General features: G+C 46.5%; 1 protein-coding gene across 2 annotated transcripts in view; it reads right to left on the bottom strand.

Moving 5' to 3' along the window:
• ITIH5 (inter-alpha-trypsin inhibitor heavy chain 5) overlaps positions 1-24,739 on the bottom strand; it is a 56,258-nt gene that overhangs the window by 25,061 nt on the left and 6,458 nt on the right. For both annotated transcript variants that reach the window (XM_028747271.2, XM_077935343.1), the window contains exons 2-7: positions 19,165-19,209; positions 17,453-17,616; positions 14,551-14,652; positions 12,254-12,504; positions 6,390-6,559; positions 4,482-4,598 (exon numbers count right to left, since the gene is read on the bottom strand). In XM_028747271.2, the coding sequence (XP_028603104.2) occupies positions 4,482-4,598; positions 6,390-6,559; positions 12,254-12,504; positions 14,551-14,652; positions 17,453-17,616; positions 19,165-19,209 (849 nt within the window). The remainder of the gene's footprint in view (positions 1-4,481; positions 4,599-6,389; positions 6,560-12,253; positions 12,505-14,550; positions 14,653-17,452; positions 17,617-19,164; positions 19,210-24,739) is intronic.

Raw genomic sequence — 24,739 nt, 5'->3', positions numbered from 1 at the left:
AACTGACCAAATGTTTTTTCTGCAAGGTCAAGGAAAATGGAAAAGCCTCCCCATTGTCTTTTCCTTCACAAATCCTGTCTTAAGGGTATGTCTGTGTATGAATAGGGCGAGCCTGTGACCTGGCTCAGGAACTAAGTATTTGTCACTACAAAAGACTGGCCAGGCTCCCCAGGGTATCCAATCAAGTAAGCATTAACAGGTAACCTGTGAGACAGGAGGTAAACAACGCACTCAGATTTCTGTTGTAGACTGCCGTTTCTGTGATGTAGGTATGATGTGTCTGAGGGGTGGTCTTGAGCTATACCCCTTCTGTGATGTATGTATGATGTTTCTGGGGGTGATCTTGGACTCCAGGGCAGGGAATTTCAAAATGTCTATATAAGGGCGGGCACACCTGGATTCTGGGTCCTCCTCCTTCTCTCCTGCATGTGAGGGGAGCACCCTGTTGCAACAGATCAATAAAGATCAGGCTTACTAGTTGCTTTGCTTCTCAATATTCTCTGGTTGGCCTCTGTTATTTTCTCCTACCAATGGAGGACCTACAAAGGACTCTATAAGGACTCTTGTGTCCCCCATAAGGGAATAAGGGCAGATTTTGTATCCCATAAATTTATTTCACCTCGGAAAAGAGGTATACAGTAGTTCATTTCATTTTATCCTGCTAAACCAACTGCATGGGGTGACCTCAAATTCTAAAACCGTCACCCTTTTTAAAAGCCAAATCTCCAGTGTCTTTAACAGCAAAATAAATCAACAAATGCTCTCCCTCATTTCCTGGAAGATTTAAACGTGCAGGAAGCGTCTCCGATTGAATGTCTACCTGGCACCCATCCCTGGAAGGCGCAGAAATCCTGCCAAGAAGCCATGCGGATAACCTTTAGCCCCAAACACCTTCCGCAGTCCGGGCGGTTTTCTAATCATCCCACCAGGCAGGCTATCTGTATTTTAAATTTAACCTCCAGCCCATTTCCAAAACTTGAAATCTGCCTTTCTCAGCACATCTCACATTCCTCTTCCCGTCCTCACACTCCCCTTGTTCGCGCTATCGCTTTCCCCTCCAGCAAAGTGTGCAGAGCTGAAGCGAGCAAAGTTTCCCCACGGCCTCTGATAATAAGGGCTTTGTTCCAACTTCCTAGATTGCACTCCCAGGAAAGAAACAGGACCTGCGTCTAGCTGGTAGAGATAAGCCCATTTCTGTATTGTTGCCTCCTGCCCTTAAAATCGCTTCCTAGCAAACATGGCACCTAGACATGATGCTTATTGTGTGGTTGCAATGATCAAATATAGTTTGAAAATAACAGTGGGGTGGGGAATCGGGGTTTTATTCCTTATTCCTGCTGTAAAGGTAAAGGTAAAGGGAGCCCTGACCATTAGGTCCAGTAGTGGCCAATTCTGGGGTTGCGGCGCTCATCTCGCTTTATTGGCCAAGGGAGCCAACGTACAGCTTCCAGGTCATGTGGCCAGCATGACTAAGCTGCTTCTGGCAAACCAGAGCAGCGCACGGAAACACCGTTTACCTTCCCGCCAGAGCGGTACCTATTTATCTACTTGCACTGGCGTGCTTTCGAACTGCTAGGTTGGCAGGTGCCGGGACCGAGCAATGGGAGCTCACCCTGTCGTGAGGATTCGAATCGCCGAACTTCTGATCGGCAAGTCCTAGGCGCCACCCGCGTCCCTGCTGTAGTTCCAATTGAAATGGCTCCTTCCCCCAAAAGTGTAGTTCATCCCAGAGAGGGAAGTGGTGGAGGCTCGTCTTTTAGGGTGAGTGGCGCCATGTCCTACCAACAGAAGTCTGCCCTCAGCCAGACACCCACCACTAGCCTGCTGCCATTCCAACAACCAGTCAGTGTGTGCTCTAGCGCCACCAAGTGTTGAGCTCCCTGCCTTCTGCCCAACCAGTCCTAATGAGCACTGCCCCCCTGCTGGAAGGAAGGTTTCGTTGCTGCCTTGGGTGTGAAATTTTCATCAGGGGCAGAAGGGTTAGATCAGGCATAGGCAAGCTTCGGCCCTCCAGATGTTTTGGACTATAATTCCCATCATCCCTGACCACTGGTCCTGTTAGCTAGGGATCATGGGAGTTGTAGGCCAAAAGATCTGGAGGGCCGAAGGTTGCCTATGGCTGGGTTAGATCCCCCTCGTCCCACATTGAGCAAAAGATTCCTTCATTAAAGGAGGTTGTATCTGTTGATCTTCAGGGTCCCGTACAATGCTACAATTTTATGATTCTAGGAGGATCACAATTCCTCCATCAAAGGACTAATAGGATGAGGTGTGGGTTGCTGTTGTTTGCAATTTTCATTGGGACTACAGCATGGGAAAAGGGGTTAACGTTAAACCCGCCTTATGCAGCCTGAGGGTAGCAGGGTTTCCTAGCAACTCTCAGCACCCTTAAACTACAGCTCCCAGAATTTTGGGGGGGAAGGCATGGCTGTTAAAGTGACATAGCAGTGCTATCATAGCACTTTAAATGCATGATACCAATGTGGCATAAGCGCTGTTCATGTCTAGTGAGAGCTGGACCATACAGAAGGCTGATCGCTAAAGAATGGATGCTTTTGAATTATGGTGCTGGAGGAGACTCTTGAGAGTCCCATGGACTGCAAGAAGATCGAACCTATCCATTCTGAAGGAAATCAGCCCTGAGTGCTCACTGGAAGGACAGATCCTGAAGCTGAGACTCTAATACTTTGGCCACCTCATGAGAAGAGAAGACTCCCTGGAAAAGACCCTGATGTTGGGAAAGATGGAGGGCACAAGGAGAAGGGGACGACAGAGGACGAGATGGTGGGACAGTGTTCTCGAAGCTACCAGCATGAGATTGACAAAACTGTGGGAGGCAGTGGAAGACAGGAGTGCCTGGTGTGCTCTGGTCCATGGGGTCACAAAGAGTCGGACACGACTAAATAACTAAACTACAACTACTACTACTACTACTACTACTACTACTACTACTACTACTACTATTATTATTATTATTATTATTATTATTATTATTATACTACTCCACCTATCTGACTGGGTCCCCCCCGCCACACTGGGTGGCTTCCAACAAATATAAAAGCTCAATAAAACATCAAACATCAACAATTCCCCTATACAAGGTAAGAGCTGTTCGACAGTGGAATTTGCTGCCAAGGAGTGTGGTGGAGTCTCCTTCTTTGGAGGTCTTTAAGCAAAGGCTTGACAACCATATGTCAGGAGTGCTCTGATGGTGTTTCCTGCTTGGCAGGGGGTTGGACTTGATGGCCCTTGTGGTCTATTCCAACTCTATGATTCTACGATTCTAAGGCTGCCTTCAAATGTCTTCTAAAAGTTGTATAGTTAACAGCCTTTGCAATATGTTCCTTATCTGGGGGCTCTTGGGGTGGCAAACCCCTTAAGTTCCTCCCTTCCGAAAACATTATACCTATATGTTTTGCTGTCTTCATGCTTTAAGATTATGACAACGACTCAGTGCACCATTTAAGCACACACACACCTTAAAAAAACAAAAGCAGCAAGATCAAAACTCACTTCTGGCGTTTGAGCACAGCTCTTTGAGGGTTAACCTGAGACTGTACTATGCAAACCAACCCTCCTCCTAATCCGAGCCCCATCAGGAGGAAAGTAAAAGTGCTTGCAAAGGTTAATCCCTGACCTAAAACAGAGCTGGCCTGTTCACACCAACTCCTGGCTGGAAAAAGACTTAATCCTTTGTTCCCAGCCATAGGTGGCTAAGCCTTTAGTTGTTCATTTCTGCCCTGTTCAGCAAACTAGGCTTAATTGAGGTGTGGCCGCTGCTTAACTTTGGGGAGTGAGTTTAGGGGACCCAGAGAGGTGAAAGACCCCTTTGGTCCATGCAAATTACTCCAGAGCAACACAATCTGATGCAAGACACAACACCAACTGCTTCCGTTCTAGCAGGACTTCCTTCATCCCTAGATCATCAGAAAGGAATTTCCTTTTCTCCCATCTATTCACCAAACCATAAAGAAGGCCGATCGCCAAAGAATTGATGCTTTTGAATTACGGTGCTGGAGGAGACTCTTGAGAGTCCCATGGACTGCAAGAAGATCAAACCTCTCCATCCTTAAAGAAATCAGCCCTGAGTGCTCACTGGAAGGACAGATCCTGAAGCTGAGGCTCCAATACTTTGGCCACCTCATGAGAAGAGAAGACTCCCTGGAAAAGACCCTGGTGTTGGGAAAGATGGAGGGCACAAGGAGAAGGGGACGACAGAGGACGAGGTGGCTGGACAGTGTTCTCGAAGCTACCAGCATGAGTTTGACCAAACTGCGGGAGGCAGTGGAAGACAGGAGTGCCTGGCGTGCTCTGGTCCATGGGGTCACGAAGAGTCGGACACGACTAAACGACTAAACAACAACATTCACCAAACCCAGTGGGAATGCAGGTCCAACACCCCCCCCCCCCCCAGAGCAGGAGCTTTGATGCCATCAGGCAGAGGGTCAGGGTAATGAATTGCCAGAACCCCAGACTCTCACCTGCCTCAGCTTGGTTCCCACCATGGAGGCGCTGCTGTCGAGCACAAACACAACATTCTTCGGCAATGGAGGAAGGTCTTTGGGAGCAAAATAGTGCACAAAGTATCCATTCAAAACCTGGTGGGATGAGAAAGAAAGAAATCAGGAGCTTAGCGCTGTGCCAACCACCTTGTTAGAACTTCAGACCCAGGAAGTCCTAGGCAGCCAAGCCTAAGAGATGCTAGCAGCCCAGGTGTAACACCTAAGAGATGCTACGTGATGGCCTGGGAATCTGATTCAGAGGCTGAACCTGAGGAGTCCCAGCCTGCACAGGAGTCCCCGCCTCCAGGGCCTGCACCTGTGCCGGGTCCTCAGGAGCAGACACCAGATGTATCCACTCTGGCTCCGGAGGTGATTGAGGACCCGTTGCCTGCAGGTGTGCCTCTCCCAGCCCTGTCAGGAGAAGGTGAAGCTGCCCCTGGGTCCAGTAACCCTCCAGCCTCTCCTGAGCTGCAGAGGCTCAGGGCAGAGAGGCGGAGGGAACTGGGTTCTCTCAGGAGGAGTGCTCGCCTTAAGGCCAGGAGAGGCGGGTCACCTGTGGGCCGGGACCGCCCCTGGCCTCAGAGGAAATAAAGGCCAGTCAGCCCAGTCCCAGGTTGCGGGAGCAACGTCGTTGGAAACCTGTTTCTGCCAGCACCCAGACCTGTTCTTTCGGAGTTCCTGACCACGCCCGGCTTCTTGCTTTGGACCCCGCTTCGCCCTTGGTGGACAGTCTCCAGACCCTCAATCCAGGACCGGACTCTGACCACGCCTCTCGGTAACCCCCCCCCCCCGGGTCCAGCACATGCTAGCAGCCCAGGTGTCACTGCAAAACTCTGGGAAAAGGCAGTGAAAACTGGTCCATTAAGAGCATAGGAAGAGCCTTCTGAATTTCTCTAATCTTCTTCAAAAGCCATCTAGGTTGGTGCCCCAAAACTGCCTCCTGTGAAAGCGGGTTCATCAGCTTAACTATGTGCTTTTTCATCTTTCCCAAATCTTCCAACAGAATGGGAAGAATAGAGCAAATCAGAATTGGTTGGCTCCGTTTGTTGCTGGCTCCGGCGCCACCTACTGTTCACCTCCCTCCTTCCTGTCCTACCAATCGCAATGAGCCTCAGTCTCCAGCTATCAGCCAAAGAGCTGGGCCTTGCTTAGATCTCAGCAAACTGTCCGCGCCTTCAGATCCAGGACTACGAGGTAACTGGCCGGGTCTGATCCAGGTTTGAATAGCAGCTTCTAGGAACTAGTTGCTGTTACAGGCAAGATCAAACTTTGGGGAAGGGAAGAGATTATCTCTATCCCCGTGCCCATTGCATAACAAAAGGTTATGCTTAATTATAAGTTCACAAAGTTATTTCCCAGCGTGGTTAGAGGTGGTGCCCATTGCTGCCTTCTGACAGATTTCAGGTTCGTCCTCCAAGTTTAGTCCAGATAATATTGTATTTTGTGGGGAAACAAGGCTGATCCGGGCATTGAAGTCGCCTCCCAAGACAAGCCGAGGGTTGGGTGACAGAGAGGCTATACTTTCGAGTAGGTGGTCAAGTTTTCCCCAGTATGATCTCAGTTCCTCACAAGACTTTACTGGAGGTATGTACATGCAGATACAGTAAGTATTTCTCAGGAGACTACCAGAAAGGGACAACACTAAAAAACTAGGGGTGGTCAACGAGGGACACTGTTGAATTGATACATTAAGAGAGGTTGACACCAGCACTGCCAGCCCCCCTTACAGTTTTAATCATGCATTGCTTCTGGAATTCCCCAGGAGGCTTAAATATACGAACCCACCCATGCCAATTTGCACTGTGTTGGCCAGGTAGCCTTTTCCCTTCAGAAATCGATTTCATGAATTGCACAGCAAATAATGAAACAAACGGCAGGCCATGCTACCTGGACATCTCCAACACTCAGTTCCCTGTTGACGTCGTATCTGACAACAAAATCTCCCAGGACGCCATTCCGTGCGATTTTGGATTGCTGGACAACGTTGGGACTGAAGGTCACCTTGGCTAAAGTTTTTGTCTGGCCAACCACCGTCGAGGGTGGCGGGGAGATGTCATCTGGTGGGGAAACACACCGTTAAGTACCTATGACAAGCTTCGTAAACAAGGTCACAGCATGCTGTAACATTTTGTCGCAGTACCCACTTGTATTGCTGACTCTGGAACCCTGCAGCAAGCTTGTTTGTTATAACTCTGGCCCTTAATTGATCCCTGCATTGCTTTGGGATCCTTCCAACGCTATAATTTTATGGTTATTACTGTCAAAAACGGTGGTGCAAAATTCAAAGAGCACTTGGTTGTTTTTTTCCAACCTTAAAACTGGTTCTGCACAAGTCTTTAATTTTTTTTAATGAAAATTTGAATGCAACAGTTTAGTGCAAAAATCTCCTAATATACACATATCTGTATGCTGCCTTGCCTAATAGACACATTTTTGACAAGACAATTTTCTCTAATTTATTGCATTTTTGTATGACATTTCCAGCGATATATGCATATTGTGCACACCTTGGCGTAGTATATACATTCTGGTACACCTTTAGGGTTGCCATAATTTGAAGAGCAAAAAATGGGACACATTTGCCTACTTCTGCTTTTAACTATTCATTGCTACGACAACTCTACCTGGAAAAAGAGGACATGTCCTGGAAAAAGAGGACATATGGCAACCAGCTGGAGAATTGCGAGGCAAGCGTAAGATAAGTAAAGGTAAAGGTAAAGGGACCCCTGACCATTAGGTCCAGTCGTGGCTGACTCTGGGGTTGCGGCGCTCAACTCGCTTTACTGGCCGAGGGAGCCAGCATACAGCTTCCGGGTCATGTGGCCAGCATGACTAAGCCACTTCTGGAGATCCAGAGCAGCGCACGGAAACGCCGTTTACCTTCCCGCCGGAGTGGTACCTATTTATCTACTTGCACTTTGACATGCTAGGTTGGCAGGAGCAGGGACCGAGCAACAGGAGCTCACCCTGTCGCGGGGATTCGAACCACCGACCTTCTGAACGGCAAGCCCTAGGCTCTGTGGTTTAACCCACAGCGCCACCCACGTCCTTACAGATAAGTAGCTCATTGCAAATTGGGTAAGTTCAACTTTAAATGTGAACTGAATCTAATTTCATAGAATTATAGAGTTGCAAGGGACTCCCGAGGGTCATCTAGTCCAAACCCCCCGGCAATGCAGGAATCTCATCTCAAGCATCCATGACAGATGGCCACCCAACCTCTGCTTAAAAACGTCCAAGGAAGGAGAGTCCACCACCTTCTGAGAGAGCCAGCCCTGCTGTTGAGGAGTTCTCACCATCAAAAAGTTCTTCGTCCATCTATAGCTGAGAATAAAATGACATTTCAGCAGGGATGGAGAGAGGAACTCTGGACTTTTGATGTCATCTGGAATAAAGCCTAGGCATGAGATCATCCAAAAGGGCAAAACATATTGGCTTCAGTTTCCTATCCATCATTTTGTTGGTGGCAGCCCAAATCATTATAATAACTAATTTTTAATAGCCCAACACCTGCCTGGCTCAGAAAACAGTTTTCCAAAAGTTGGTGGCTTGCAAGTTTCCTGCCTGGGGAAAACAAAATAGCTGGGTTCGCACGTATCTTACTAAGCGAGCTGTCCATTTGCAGCCAACTATTTCATCGTCAGTCCAGCCCAAATAGGACTAATTTAGCCAGCTAGCCCTGGTGATCATCTAATGTTTATTGGATGGATTTTCCCCCTAAATTGATTTTTGAATTCTGAATTTATTGTTATTCACATTTTATACTGTTTTTTGTTGCATGAATTAAGTGTTTTAAATTGGTTGTTAGCCGCCCTGAGCCTGGTTTTCTGAACCGGGAAGGGCGGAGTATAAATAAAAAATTATTATTATTATTATTTATTCCTCTTCTTGTTCAAGACGTAGCATTTTTCTATCCCTAATTAATAGAGGGTTTCCGGGACGTGTGTGTGCAATTGATGAAGAAGGAGAAGAGAAGAGTTTGGATTTGATACCCCGCTTTATCACTACCCGAAGGAGTCTCAAAGCGGCTAACAACCTCCTTTCCCTTCCTCCCCCACAACAAACACTCTGTGAGGTGAGTGAGGCTGAGAGACTTCAGAGAAGTGTGACTGGCCCAAGGTCACCCAGCAGCTGCGTGTGGAGGAGCGGGGAAGCGAACCCGGTTCCCCAGATTACGAGTCCACTGCTCTTAACCACTACACCACACTGGCTCTAAGTAGCACTGATGTAAAAGCAAGTAAGGTGGGTCTTAATTTAAGGGTCCATCAGGGAAGGTTCATGAAGGCAACAGAATTACTATCTGCAGAGGAAGACTACAGGAGCCCTTTTTCATGAATGGAGAAGGAGTTCACCGTGGAGGGGCATTGGGACGAGTGAACCCCTCAATTCTGGTTTCTCTCAGTTTCCATTCCTAAGTTCAGTTCTCCATAACATTTCCATTCACTTCCTAAAACCCTCGTAACAGCCCACGAGCACTTAAAGGTGAATTTCCCATAATACACAACTGTGTGACACAGTTTTGTATGCAATTTTTGTATACATTTTTGCAAAGCAATTTCCCCTTAAACAATGCACGTCTGCATGTTCCCTTAACCCAGTGTTTCTAAACCTGTGAGTCCACAGATGTTGTTGGACTACAACTCCCATCATTACTAGCCAGCATGACCAGTGGTCAGGAATGATGGGAGTTGTAGTCCAACAACATCTGGGGACCCATAGGTTGAGAACCGCTGCCTTAACCTATATATATATATATATATATATATATATATATATATATATTTGCTTTCTATATGCAATTTCATGCACAATTAAACCCAGCGTGTGACTTTTTGTGCACACTATTTGGCTGGTGAACTGCATTCTAAATTTGGCAAAGTGTGAATTTTGAAAGACGGTTGCGTTTCGGTTCACGTGTTGCCTCGAAGAGTTCAAATTAGACAGGTCCACCTTTAAATGAGAACGGAGTCAAATTTACTCCCATCCCTGCATCCAGAGACAGGGGTGGAATCTAGACACATATAAAAAAACGCTATGAAAACGCTTTTTAAAAAAAGTTTTGAAAAATATATCGAGTTTGCCATAAGCTCACCATCGCCATCTAGTGTCACGTTTGTCTAATGCACTTAAAACATTGCATTTGCAGCTGTAGAACTGAGTCCTGAGTCCATCTGAGCATCTTATAAGCAGAACATGATGACTACCTTCCGTCTCCAGAGGAAGATTACAGTCCCTTTCCAATGCATGGAAAGGAAGTTTTAAGAGTGGGATTTTGAATGGGAAATGACTGGAGGGAAAGGGATTTTTTTGTTGGTTTCTCAAGATCATAAACACCCACAGTTGTTTTCCATTGTGAAGGCGGCTGCAGCAAGGAGTCTATTACACCCATCTGCCATGTAACTCCTTGTTTGACTCCAACACAGCAAAGAAGTGAGGATGGGATCTTGGAAAAGACCGTCGGCTAGTTTAATGCCACCAAATTTCTTGCAACAGACACAGGCTGCTGTTCTTGAAATCTGAGCGTTGGCACACGACACAGGTTCAATCCCCACCTTGGGTCATTTAGCAAGACAGCCTTGCTAATTTAGGACGGTGTTTGCTAGGCTAAGCGACAGCGTCCTCATCCTTTCCCGCAGAGCTGCCAGTGTACAAAGGAACAATGAAAACTGTGGACAGGGAAACATAGAGGAGTGGCAGAATGCCTCTGCGTCGCCTGCTGGCTACTGCTTTTGGCAAACAGGGGGATTTCCATCACTGTAGAGCAGCTGGACTTCCTATGCGATTTGGCACAGCCAGATGGAAAAAACAATTTGCTTAAAATAAGCACATTCCCAGGAGGAGATCAGGAGTCAGAGAGAATCGTTCTCAGATGCTGAAAAGTATTTTATTTCTCTGTTTACGTTTCCATCCCATCCTACGACAGGGTGACATGAATCTCCCCACTCTCCGCACTCGAACCTCGCAACAACCCTGTGAGGTTGGCAGTGCTGGAGAGTAGGTAATAATAATAATAATAATAATAATAATAATAATAATAATAATAATAATTATACCCCACCCATCTGGCTGAGTTTCCCCAGCCACTCTTGGCAGCTTACAGGATATATAAAACACAGTAAAATATCAAACATTAAAAACTTCCCAATTCTAATTGGTCAATTTTGGTTTCTCTCAGGGGGTTTTCTTCTTTCAAACTTAGATTCAGTTCCACAAATTTCTGCACCCGTTTCTGATTTATTTATTTAAAATCCAGGTGGGGTGCACATCTACTAATTTGCTAAAATATTTGTATACCACTGTGTCGCAAAGTATTCATTGAAGTGGTTTGCAACAATAAAAACCATATAATAAAAATCATTAAAATAGTAAAAACCAGACATTTAATCATTGCGGAAGGAAATATTCTTAATTGCCCGTATAGGCCTGGTGGAATAGAAAAGTTCTCAGCGGGCATTTAATAGCTGGCACATCTCTAATGGCAAAATATTCAACGGTACTGGGCCACTTTCTCCTAATACCCAATTTTGTGTCTGCAAATTTGCAAAACACATGCAGGTCCCGGTGTATGTCTATGCAAAAATTCACTTATCCAGACACAAAAAAATTATACCCTGACCTTGCTACCTGAATAGCTGATTCAGATATCCAAACAGATGGAGCTTGCCATCCTCCTTACTGGTTTGTGCCCTGCTAGTCAACTGTGGCCACTTGTGGGCAAGAGCCATGGAAAGAGGGAACAGGAAGCGAGAACGGACAAATCAGGGAGCAGAACAGATTGGACAAACCAGTGTTTCTTTTGCCTCTCTTTTGCTGGTTGGCTGGTTGCCATTTTTGGAAGAAACCATGGCGGTGGTAGAGGTGGAGAAACCATGGATTGGAAATTCTCCCATAGGAAATGAAGGAAGCCATCAGCCCGCTAAGCAAACCCTCAGTGAATTAACGGTTTCCTGGGAACGCATTGGGTTCAGTAAGAGGGACCTGTGCGTATACATATTTTTGAGATTTCCTTGAACTCTGATAGTGCCTCTTGCCTGCCTAGATGAAGAAATTAGCTCACTGTACAGAGGTCAAGGTTGCCTCTCCCAGCTGGCCCCTCAGAGACTGCCTAGAACAGAATTTGGCCCCTGGTGTGATGGCCTGGGACTCGGGCTCGGTCCGCACTGGATCCTTTGCCTCAGGCGGCATCTGAACCTAGTCTGGGGCCTGATTCTAAAGAGCCCCAGTCTGCACAGGTTCCCCTGCAACAAACACCAGCTGGGCCGAGTCAGGGGCCTGAGCCTGCCCTGGCGCCAGATGTGGGGATTACCTCGTTGCCTTCAGCTGGGACATCACTTACAGCTGCTCCACTACCAGTTGGGTCAGGAGGCGGCCCCTGGGTCTAGTAACCCACCAACGTCTCCCAAGCTGCAGAGACTGAGGTCTGAGAGTAGGAGAGACTTGAGTACTCGCAGGAGGAGTGCTCGCCTTCGGGCGAAACAGGGAGGTGAGTCACCAGGGGATCAGGACCGACTGTTACCCCGACAAAGATAAAAGGCTGCCGGACCCCGCCCAGGTTGCGGGAGCAACGTTGCTGTTTGCTAGAACCTGCCTGAGACCCTGTGCCTGACTTCCTTCCTTGGCCCTGTCAGACTGACTCCTCGTGGAACCCTTGGATTCCGGACCGGACCTGGACCGCATTGCTCTGGTTACCCCCCATGCCCAGCACACTTGGCTGAAAAGTGTTCCTTGCCCCCGTGTTAAGTTCTACTCACCTTCGCTGCTCCCATTGCCCCTGCTCTTGCTGTTTTGAAGAGGCAAGACTTCCAGAGAGACGATGCCCGAATTTTCAAGGATGTTCACCTCCACCCGTAGCTTCCCTACCAGCTGCTGAGGCCGGATGCTGACCGTGTACTGATACTTCCCCAACCGTCTCTGCAAAAGCTCCTCATAGTGCAGCAGGAAGACGGCTTCTGTTTTCCGGGGAATTGTTCCGGAGGCTTTGAATGTCTCAACTCTGTGTTCCCTACCAGGAGAATTCAAAGGTGCAGTTAGCGTGTGGGTTTCAATAGGGCACATATTTTCATATGCTTAGGACCTCATCCCCCACAGAGGCAAAAGGGCAGAAAGGAGACTACTTTGGTCTCAAAAGCCAGGAGGAGGCGGTAGCCATCAAAGCAGCCACAGTTCAATGGTACAGCATCTGTTTTGTGGGCCTTCGTTGCAGTCAAACCAACAATTCATATTTTGCCAGATAGGCACATGAAGGGCTAAAGCTCACAGAGCTTTCCTATAAAATTTGCTAGAGAGAGCTCTGTGAGATCACTTCCTTTGTCTGCCTTGGCAGGAAGCTGTAACACTACATGCTTCCTTCCTGCCCAGGCATCCCTTTTTTTCTTCCTCATGCCTCCAAGCTGACCACATGTGCAGGCCTGAGCAATGCAGCTCAGACACCATTTCTAACACAGATTTTGTACTTTTGTAACTTAGACGGTGGGGACGTGGGTGGCGCTGTGGTCTAAACCACTGAGCCTCTTGGGCTTGCCGATTAGAAGGTTGGCTGTTCAAATCCCCGTGACGGGGTAAGCTCCCGTTGCTCTGTCCCAGCTCCTGCCAACCTAGCCATTTGAAAGCACGCCAAAAAGTGCAAGTAGATAAATAGGTACCGCTCTGGCGGGAAGGTAAATGGCATTTCCATGCACTGCTCTGGTGTTGGTGTTCTGTTGCACCAGAAGCAGCTTAGTCATGCTGGCCACATGACCCAGAAAAGCTGTCTGCAGACAAACGCCGGCTCCCTCTGCCTGTAAAGCGAGATGAACGCCGCAACCCCAGAGTCGTCTGCAACTGAACTTAACTGTCAGGGGTCCTTTAACTTTACCTTTTTTTAGTTAGATGGTAATCATAAACCTGCCGTCATTTTGCTGCTGCTTCAAGACCTAGCTTATGTAAGTAAATACTACTTTTATTTCTTCACAAAACATTTTCTGTTTGGTTGTTATTTTTAAGGGGGAGAAAAGGGAAAATAACAGGGGAAATCCAGTTTGCCATAAAGTAGCTTGGATTATTGTTTCTAGAAGGTTAAATCAGGCAGAGGGCCTTCTCAGTAGTGGCGCCCGCCCTGTGGAACGCCCTCCCGTCAGATGTCAAGGAAATAAACAACTACCTGAGTTTTAGAAAGCATCTGAAGGCAGCCCTGTTTAGGGAAGTTTTTAATGTTTGACCTTTTATCATGTTAATATTCTATTGGGAGCCATCCCAATAGAAGTAGCTGGGGAAACCCAGCCAGATGGGAGGGGTATTAATTATTATTATTATTATTATTATTATTATTATTATTATTATTAGCCTTGTTTTAGCTTCCAAGTTTAAAGCTGCAAAGGATGGTACTCTGCTGATCTCACTCATGTGAGCAAGGAAGGATAATAACTAAATAATAAGCCCTCTCCTAAATCCATTCCTACATATTTCACATGCAGAAGGTCTCTGGTTTAATCCCTGACATCTGCAGGTCAGGCTGGGAATTTCCTGTCTGAAATCCACGGAGAGCTGCTGCCAGTCAGTGTAGACAATACTGAGTAGATGGACCAACGCTAATGCTATTCTGGGCTGTGTCAACACAAGTCTAGTGCCCAGATCAAGGGAAGTAATTGTATCGCTCAATTCTGCTTTCGTTAGACCTCACCTGGAGTCCTGCGTCCAATTCTGGGTACCACCATTTAATAAGGATTTTGACAGGCTGGAATGTGCCTGAATCCTGCCTTGAAAGTTTTCATTGAGGCATAGTGACAAGAAGTCTCACATGCAAGCCACTCCAAACTGCAAACAGGTGGGTGATTTCTGAAGCTTTGAAACAGGTGTTGTTTTTTTTAAGAAATGGAAAGAGTGAAATCCTTGCATTGCCTTGTAAGTAACGATCCACCCCCCCTTTTTCACCTTTGCATTTCCACATTAATTTGCCAGGATTTCCCCTTAGAAATCTGCCCAGAGACCAGATAAGATGGGTCGAGTCCCCCAGTAAGACCTGGAACAGATCAAACGGCAGGAGGTTTGCCCCTCTCTATGCAATACCTACCCGTTGTCTGTGGGTCTCGAATATCTGTTCTTTCTGTCCGTGCCTCCGTACTTCTGGTCCTTTCCGATTACTTCCCCGTGGTAAACCCTTTCACCGATGACCCTGGAGCCACGAAAGAGAGAATGTTAGCTGTTGAAATATACATTTATTTAAAAAAACAGAAGCCTTTCTACTTGGAATAATAGGATTGGAATTGCCCAGAAAAGATGTTAGATTGTTTTTGTATGCCACAACTGCAGCAAGAATTTTGTTAGCTAAAAACTGGAAACCGCAAGAAATACCAACAGTGGAGGAATGGCAGATGAAGATGATGGACTTTCTGGACCTGGCCGACCTGACTGGAAGAATCCGCAATCAGAAAGAGGAGATACGTCAAGAAGATTGGACGAAATTTAAGGACTATTTAGCTAGATATTCCAATATAACATAAGTAGAACTATTTGTAAGTACCAAATTGGCCTAGGAGTAAAATATGTTGAATTGTATAACATTATGGACTGAAAATATTATGAGGAGAAAGAAAGATAGCAACTTGATTAAGTTAATTTTATTAGAAAGTGGATACAGTGGTACCTCGGGTTAAGTACTTAATTCATTCCGGAGGTCCGTACTTAACCTGAAACCGTTCTTAACCTGAAGCACCACTTTAGCTAATGGGGCCTGCTGCTGCGCCGCCGGAGCACGATTTCTGTTCTCATCCTGAAGCAAAGTTCTTAACCTGAAGCACTATTTCTGGGTTAGTGGAGTCTGTAACCTGAAGCGAATGTAACCCGAGGTACCACTGTATTGGAAAACTGCTACAATGAGATCTATGGAAACTCAGTTAGGGGGGATTTGAGGAAGTCATTTAACAATGAAAAACTAAATTGGGCTCTCAACAGATAGGTGTCTACATGTCTGTTTGTTTTTTTCCTTTTAATATTGTAATATTTTTTTAATGTGTGTTTGTTGTAAATTTGGAAAACCAATAAAAAAATTTGGAAAAAAAGAGAGAATATTAGCATAGGATCGAGTGGATTCTGCCAGCCACAGCTTTCCTTGTGGTGGCAAGAAGCACTGCAGCTGGGTGGGCATTCCAGCCTTCTTATAAAACTGTCATTTAAAAAAATCTGAAATATTTTTTCCACCAGAAAGGAGATTTTTATGACTGTTTTTATAGGAAGGCTGGAATTCCCAGATGCATCGCATCTCACCATTGTGAGGATTGGCTGTGACCCATTGGCCTGTGTGCCTTCTTCGCTGGCTGCTGATAGATAATTTCACACTCTCCCCACCCCAGCTTTCCCCCACTTAAGGTTCTTCACCATCAAATAAAGGATTGTTTCTGCAAAGTAGGCTACAAGGCCATGTAGCTAAGTGATCAAGTTTACACCTGGGCATTCCAGCCTTCATACAAAACGGCCATCAAAATCTCCTTTCTAGTGGGAAACTTGGTTATTTAAGTACGGTGAGTATTTTTGAATGACGTTATATGACTACTTCTGGCAGGAGTTCCCAAATTGGGCTGGGGGGAGGCCGTGGGATAACCTGGGAGGGGTGCAAAAGAAGTAATGTGGTACCAGGCAGATGTTGGAGGTGTGCTTGACTATCAGACTTTAAAAAGCAGGTATCAATACATCATGTTCATCAGTTTTGATGAATTAAGTACACTAAATAATTTGTATCGGATTCTGAATATTGCTCGCATCCATGTGTCTCGAGAGGCAGTAGAAGATTGCACCAATGGGAGTAAAGACAAACTGTTGGGTTTTTTTTATAAGATGTGCAATTAATTATTACCGGTTTGAATATTATTGTGTTATCGTCCTTAGCGGATCATGCAAACTGCTATTCTGAATAACATTTTTTTATCGGGTAGGGGGCACTTAAAAAGCAGAGACATCACCTTGCCAACAAAGGCCCATAAAGCCATGGTTTTCCCAGTAGAGATGTATGAAAGTGAGAGCTGGAAAATAAAGAAGGTTGATTGCTGAAGAATGGAGGCTTTTGAATTCTGGTGCTGGAAGAGACTCTTGAGAGTCCCATGGACTGCAAGAAGATCCAACCTCTCCATTCGGAAGGAAATCAGCCCTGAGTGCTCACTGGAAGGACAGATCCTGAAGCTGAGGCTCCAATACTTTGGCCACCTCATGAGAAGACAAGACTCCCTGGAAAAGACCCTGATGTTGGGAAAGATTGAGGGCACAAGGAGAAGGGGACGACAGAGGACGAGATGGCTGGATAGTGTTCTCGAAGCTACAAACATGAGTTTGACCAAACTGAGGGAGGCAGTGGAAGACAGGAGTGCCTGGCGTGCTCTGGTCCATGGGGTCACAAAGAGTCGGACACGACTAAACAACTATACAACAGGGGGCACTAGGGATGAGTTTATGGAATCAAGAGGGCAATGACCCAGAAAAAACTTTGGGGGAAACTGGTTTATATAAATGCTGGAATACCCAAATGCACTACATCTCACCACGATGTACAGTGGTGCCTTGGCTTAAGAACAGTCCTGTTTAAGAATGATTCTGTTTACAAACTCTGCAAAACTGGAAATAGTGTCTCGGTTTGCGAACTTTACCCCGGTCCAAGAACAGAATCCGAATGGTGGAAGGGCACCGTAAGCGGGAGGCCTCATTAGGGAATGCGCGCCTTGGTTTAAGAACGGTTTCAGTTTAAGAACGGACTTCCGAAATGGATTAAGTTCGTAAACAGAGGTACCACTGTATATGAAAAGGTATCCCTACATTCTATCGCGAGATCAAATTCCAGAAATTTGGTGTGCTGGGGGGTTTTTTGGGGTGTGGAGGGTGTGTTATCATTTCAGAAAGTGGAAATATGTTAGGCTTGTCTTTAAATGCAAAGTGAATCCCTTCATTCCTAGCCATAGGCACCTAGCTCAGCAAAACCTCTCACCTACATGGTAAAATTGGAGATGAAGGCCGTGATGGGTATCTGCATCTCAAACTGGCCTTCCCTGGGCTCCGAGCCGCTGTTCACCAAAGTGCAGGAGACGGTCGTAAATGCATAGCGAGAAATGATTGTGGATCTCACCGAGAATTCAGACATCCGGGGCCTGGTCTCCTGTTGGAAGAGAGCAGCCATTCCTTAGCGGTATTGCAACGTGTCGATGCACCTCCAGCAATCCATTTCAGCTCTCTGAGCTTTGAGTACAAACAGCTTTCATTCATAACTGACTGCCAAGCAAATCCCTGCATGAAAGGCCCATAGGCAAAGGAGTGTTGGAGTCTCCTTGGGTGTGAATGGAAGTTTGTGAAAGGCGGGGAGCTCAGCTTAGCAGTTGCAAATCATTCACGAAAGGTGAAGTAAGGACGTGGCACGTTCCTCAAGATCATTGATTCCGGATGGGTGGTTCAAAACGCTACGAGCAGAAGGGCAATTGGTTTTCTACACTGCTGGGGAATCCAACTTTCTCCTCTTACGTTCTGCTACCCCCGGTGGGTGTGGCATAATCGCTCATAATTATTTCCAAATGTGCATCTTCTGATAATTGCACTTTTTCAAATGGTTGTAATGTGTGTTCCTTCCCCTCCCCAGTTTTTTTTTTTTTTTAAACTGCTTTGAGGTTTTCTTAATAGTAAGCCAGGGATGGGAACCTGCGATGCTCCAGGTTTTGCAAGACTACAAATCACATAACCCCCTTGGCTCCACTGGCCATGCTGAAAGGGCTGGTGGGAGTCCAAAAACATATTGAAACCCTCAGGTGTAGTACAGGTGTCTCCCCACAGGATTGTGTAGATCAGGCATCCCCAAACTCGGCCCTCCAGATGTTTTGGGACTACAACTCTCATCATCCCTAGCTAACAGGACCAGTGGTCAGGGATGATGGGAATTGTAGTCGCAAAACATCTGCGGGCCAAGTTTGGGGATTCCTAGTGTAGATGCATAGAGAAGGAAGCACTTTCTGAACTACAAAGCCAATCGGAGTGCCTCATGTCATGCTGCCTGGTTGCTAAGCAACACCTCCACCCATCTTCCCCCTTGGCTAGTTGAGTTGAACACTAACAGGATTAACCCTTAAGTTACCAACTGAATGATCTCTGCTGTTGCAACACAGAATATTGCCGGCTCGTAACTCCGGTGCTTAAGAGCTTGCACATAAGTTACCTGCCAAGCTCAAGGTTCTTGTATTAATCTGCAAGTGTTAACAACATGAGTCCAGGACACCTTGAGGACTTTATCTCCCTACCCGATCACTGAGGTCCTCAGAGGGAGTCTGTTACTTGCACCCAATGGTTGAGATGTACAGCTTATCTCTACCAGGAGCTGTTGTGGCCCCAATTCTGTGCAACTCTCTCCCAGCCAAGATCAGACAAGCCCCCCTGTTGAACTTCAGATACTTGATGAGGACCTTTCCATTTCAGCAGGAGACTTAAGTAAGTTGCGCTTTATGTTTTCACCTGCAGTTTTTGTTTGTTTTAAACATCGTATTACTTTGATGGATGAGTTGATCTATGGGTTGTTGTGTGAACTGTTTTGTCACCCTCTACGGTGAAAAGAAGTCTAGAAATATTGGGAACATAACAAGCAAACAAACTTGCAAACTCATCCTTTCTTTTCTTGCAAAGACAACAGCTTTTTGTAGGGAAATAGTAAGCATTGTGAACCTACCAATCTCTGCAGAAACCGGTTATGCCTTGGGACTCTTCGAGCAACCTGTAAAGGTAGGGACAATGTTATTCATCGTGGATTCCTTTTCAGGAAAAACAATGTGGCAGGTGCCGAAGAAAGATTTGTTGCAAGGAAATCAAGAATGTTAACAAGGTGGCCAAAAAAGAGATCACACCAAGGAAGTACAGTGGTACCTCAGGTTACATACGCTTCAGGTTACAGACTCCGCTAACCCAGAAATAGTGCTTCAGGTTAAGAACTTTGCTTCAGGATGGGAACAGAAATCGTGCTCTGGTGGCGCGGCGGCAGCAGGAGGCCCCATTAGCTAAAGTGGTGCTTCAGGTTAAGAACAGTTTCAGGTTAAGAACGGACCTCTGGAACGAATTAAGTACTTAACCAGAGGTACCACTGTATTGGATTTTTGTTTCATTACATATGCTAATCCTGCCAACCTAGCAGTTCGAAAGCATGTCAAAGTGCAAGTAGATAAATAGGTACCACTCCAGCGGGCAGGTAAATGGCGATTCCGTGCTCTGGTTCGCCAGAAGCGGCTTAGTCACGCTGGTCACATGACCCGGAAGCTGTACGCCGGCTCCCTTGGCCAGTAAAGCGAGATGAGCGCTACAACCCCAGAGTCGTTTGCGACTGGACGTAATGGTCAGGGGTCCTTTTACCTTTACTTATGCTAAAGCTATTTTTGGTCATCTGCATACTATCCCTTGCTTTTTCCTGTAGGACTAATTGCAGTCGTTAACAGTCATCAGCAGATTTTCCATATCATTTGAGTCAATCACCCATCTCCTACTACCCCCCTGAGAAAACCCCCACCCTACCCTCCCACTATATATAAGGGTCTGGTGACTTCTGTTTCAGTGTATCTGAAGAAGTGTGCATGCATACAAAAACTTATACCCCGAACAAACTTAGTTGGTCTCCTAGGTGCTACTGGACCTTTTTTATATATTTCTAATGAAGCTGAGTCTCCCAAGATTAAGAGTCTCATGTTCTACCAACTGAACTATTATGGAATGAAGATTTCTTGCACTTCTCTGCAAGCGATGGTTGCCCCATTTCGGAATTTTTAGTTTAGAGAAAAAGTGAGTAAGAAGAAACATAATGGAAGTTTGCACAAATTATGCGTGGCATGGAGAAAGCGTAATAGTGCAAGTCTTTCTCCATTTCTTATACCACTAGGAGTCATGGATAGCACACTGGCAATCCCTGGTGAAGGAAAGAAATCATTTTAACTGAGAAATAAACAGTTGCAGTCATGGACAGTTTTGTACTGAGCGATTGCTTGTTTAACTGTCAAGTTCTCCTTATATTTATACACACACACGTGCGCTCAAAGGCAAACAAATTCACAGGACAAAGCTGCGAAAATGGAATTGTGATTGTATTGCCAAGTTATCGCCGGGTTGTGTCCTGGTTTGAATGCTGGAACGTGCAGCAGTCCAGCTAAGGAATGCATGGTCCTTGGCGCAAAGCCAAGCTATCCCCATAAAGTGTACACACACACACACACACACACACACACACACACACACAGCCAGCTACGCAGGGAACCTTTTAGAATTTTGTAAGTCACGTTGCAGCCATGCTACTGCAATCCATGCTCTGGTAAAATACAGATAAGACCCCACTGATCTGTTATACATGGGACTGCCTTGGAACAGCTGTTGTTTCTGAGATGTTTTCATATTTATTTATTGATTGATTGATTGATTGATTGATTGATTGATTGATTGCACTTATAGCCCTCTCTTTTTTCTCGAAGGAGCTCAAGGGGAAGGGGTACATTGCTCTCCCTGTTTTACTCTCACCACAACCCTGTTGTGGCAGAGAATGAGTGATTGGACCAAGAACACCCAGAGAACTTCATAGCCGGGTGCAGATTTGAACCCTAGTCTCCCAGGTCCTGGAGATCTATGGCTGGAGGGCGGTATACAAATTTAATAAATAATAATAGCTATAACAATTGTCCAGTGTGGTGTAGTGGTTAAGAGCCATAGACTTGTAATCTGGTGAACCGGGTTCGCTTCCCCGCTCCTCCACATGCAGCTGCTGGGTGACCTTGGGCCAGTCACACTTCTCTGAAGTCTCTCAGCCCCACTCACCTCACAGAGTGTTTGTTGTGGGGGAGGAAGGGAAAAGGAGATTGTTAGCTGCTTTGAGACTCCTTCAGCCCAGGGCTGGATTTAGATTTGATGAGGCCCTAAGCTACTGAAGATAAAAAAGGTAAAGGTAAAGGGACCCCTGACCATTAGGTCCAGTCGTGGCCAACTCTGGGGTTGCGGCACTCATCTCGCTTTATTGGCCGAGGGAGCTGGCGTACAGCTTCCGGGTCATGTGGCCAGCATGACTAAGCCGCTTCTGGTGAACCAGAGCAGCGCACGGAAATGCCGTTTACCTTCCCGCCGGAGCGGTACCTATTTATCTACTTGCACTTTAACGTGCTTTCAAACTGCTAGGTTGGCAGGAGCAGGGACCGAGCAACAGGAGCTCACCCCATCGCGGGGATTCGAACCGCCGGCCTTCTGATTGGCAAGACTGAGGTTAAAACGGACCTCCAGAACGAATTAAGTTCTTAACCTGAGGTACCACTGTACAAACTAACAAACTGCTGGCTTGCATGAGTGTTACTTCTCCCACTCAGCCATCTAGTCACCACATAGATAAGACGCTCTCCACACACAGAGTCAGGCAGTCAGGCAGGAGCAGAAGAGTAGAAGAAGAAGTGTTTGGATTTGATATCCCGCTTTATCACTACCCAAAGGAGTCTCAGAGCGGCTAACATTCTCCTTTCCCTTCCCCCCCCCCCCCACAACACACACACTGTGAGGTGAGTGGGGCTGAGAGACTTCAGAGAAGTGTGACTGGCCCAAGATCACCCAGCAGCTGCATGTGGAGGAACGGGGAAGCGAACCCAGTTCACCAGATTACGAGTCTACTGCTCATAACCACTACACCACACTGGTTGGTTTCCACCCCTTTTTCTCAAAAAGATCAGGAGATTCTGTCAATGGGAGGGGTGAAAATATCAACATCCACCACCTCCCGAGGGAGTCCATTCCCCTGTCGAACAGCTCTTACTGTCATAAAGTTCTTCCTGATGAGGGTGCAATCTGAATTTCGCATATTATATGCAATGTTCTGGCAAGGAAGGAAGGATTGTGTTCAGGGAAAGTGTTTCTACAGAATTCCCCTCTTAAATGTGAGCAGTAAGCCCTTTCCCCCTTTCCCCGGTGAAAAGGAACAGGAACTTCAGGAATGTAAGGGTATATTTTGCCTCCCACCGACCCTACAATTTTCCTTGCTGTCAATTTATATCTGCTGATTTGCCTCCCAGAAATGAGATTTTTATGACTGTTTACATGGAGGCTGGAATGCCAAGATGCTAGAGCTAAGTCACGCATTCTCCAGTGTCAAAACACATAACGGCCTCGGTCCAGTATACCTGAAGGAGCGTCTCCACCCCCATCATTCAGCCCGGACACTGAGGTCCAGCTCTGAGTGCCTTCTGGTGGTTCCCTCCCTGTGAGAAGCCAAGTTACAGGGAACCAGGCAGAGGGCCTTCTCGGTAGTGGCTCCTGCCCTGTGGAATGCCCTCCCACCAGACGTCAGAGAGAACAACAACTACCTGACATTTAGAAGACATCTGAAAGCAGCCCTGTTTAGGGAAGTTTTTAATGTTTGATGCATTACTGTAATTTTGGAAGCTGCACAGAGTGGCTGGGGAAGCCCAGCCAGATGGGCGGGGTATAAATAATATATTATTATTATTATTATTATTATTATTATTATTATTATTATTATTATTATTATTATTATTAGACCTCCTCTGCATCTGTTTCCACCCTTCTCTTGCAGACGCAGATTGGAAGTGATTTTGGTGCCAAGTATGGCACCTTCATTCATTTTCTTTCCAGCGATTTGACTCATTGAGGGTGTGGGCTACCTCCATTTGTGGCTGGTGCCTATTGGAACTGGTAGGGCGGAAGGAAGGGAGCTCAACAGTAGGGGGAGCCAGAGCCAAGGGCAGGCAAAGCCGACTAGATCTAGCTTTGTCCTCATCCGCATTCCTGCTGTGTTCTACAAGTGGAACACTGAAAACCAAGGAGGAATCCAACAGCCAAGGCTACCTTCTGAACTGGTTGTAAGAAAGAAGATTGGCAGGTGAGGACAGCCTGAGGCTGTTGAGGCACTGACCCATTTGCCCTAATGGACTACCCTCCACTGACCATGTTTCTTCATGGTCAGCTGTCATGGATTGGATGGAAGAATAGGAATGGTGGGAGACACCAGCTGCGGAACCCCAAGGGAAGAAAGCTCAGGGCCTGGTGGGACGACAATGTGTGGTCAGAAGGAGAAGAGGAAGCAGACTGGGAGGAGAAGGAAGCTGAAGAGGCAACAGGGCTTAGTGAGCAGGAAGAGTCTGTGGCAGAGAGCAGCCCAGAATCAGAGGCAGAAGCAGAGGTTGGAGAGGAGGGAGGCCAAGAAGCAGAAATGAGTCAGGCTGGTCAGGAAGCCAGGCTGTCTCCCCTTCCTGAAGCAACCAGCTCCCTTCCGCTGGGTCTCCCAGAACCCAAAGAGGTATGAAGAGAGCGTAGCAAAGACAGGCAAGACAAAGGAGCCTCAGATTGGAAGGAACCTGCGGAGAAGAGTTGCTGTGCTCACTAGGCCTGGACTCCTGAGTTGTTTCTTTGAATAAAGAGAGAGAACTTCACTGGCATATGTGAGATATTGCTGGCCTGCTCCTGACACCAGCCCTCCCAGGACTGCATGCCAAGGGTGGTTGTGACCAGAGGCAAAAGTGGAAGGAACATGTTAAGTTGTGGGTGAACATATCAGACGACACAGCGATTCTTCAAACAGCCCTTGTTTATTCACAGGCCAGAAGAGAACTGGGCTGAAGGGTTCAGCCAACCTGCTTATATAGAGCTCAACTACAAAGCAACAGTAACAACTTTCTGTAACTATCCAATCACTGAACATCACTTCCAATTTCTTATTTGCATATGTGGACCTGAGTGAAAACTATCTACAGTATCCCCCTGCTGGCCCAGGGTGAGAACTTCAGTACATAACAGAACAAACATGATACCTTTGTACAGCAGGCTACATCCCAGTCATGCAAAAGTCACACTCACCTCTCCATCCTCAGTCTGGGCAAGAAAGAGATATTTTCTCAGCTCCGGAACACATGCCATTGCTGTTTTTAGCTAGTTTATTTTTATTGTCCTGTGTTCTGTGATGATGTTTTTAAATGTTGTAAACTGCCAACTTGGAAGAAAGGTGGAATCTAAATATATTTATAATTATAATAATAATTGCAACGAGACCAATGCACTGGAGAAGAGATAGGAGAAGTGCTGATGGGGGCTGTAGCCCAGAGAGATGGGTGTTGCCTAGGGAAGATTCTGAGGGCCATATAGTGTGGCCTGGGGGGCCGCATTCACACACACACACACACACACACATGGCTGAAGCAGAACACCCTTGTTCTAGAGGTTTTCTAGAATTTGAAGCAGATATCTGGCGTGTGAAAATGTACACTTGCCAAATTATCATGATA

Source organism: Podarcis muralis, chromosome 10 (genome assembly GCF_964188315.1).
Source record: "Podarcis muralis chromosome 10, rPodMur119.hap1.1, whole genome shotgun sequence".
Lineage (NCBI taxonomy): Eukaryota > Metazoa > Chordata > Lepidosauria > Squamata > Lacertidae > Podarcis > Podarcis muralis.
The sequence above is the reverse complement of the archived record's forward strand: the minus strand, read 5'-3'. Positions and strand labels throughout refer to the sequence as shown.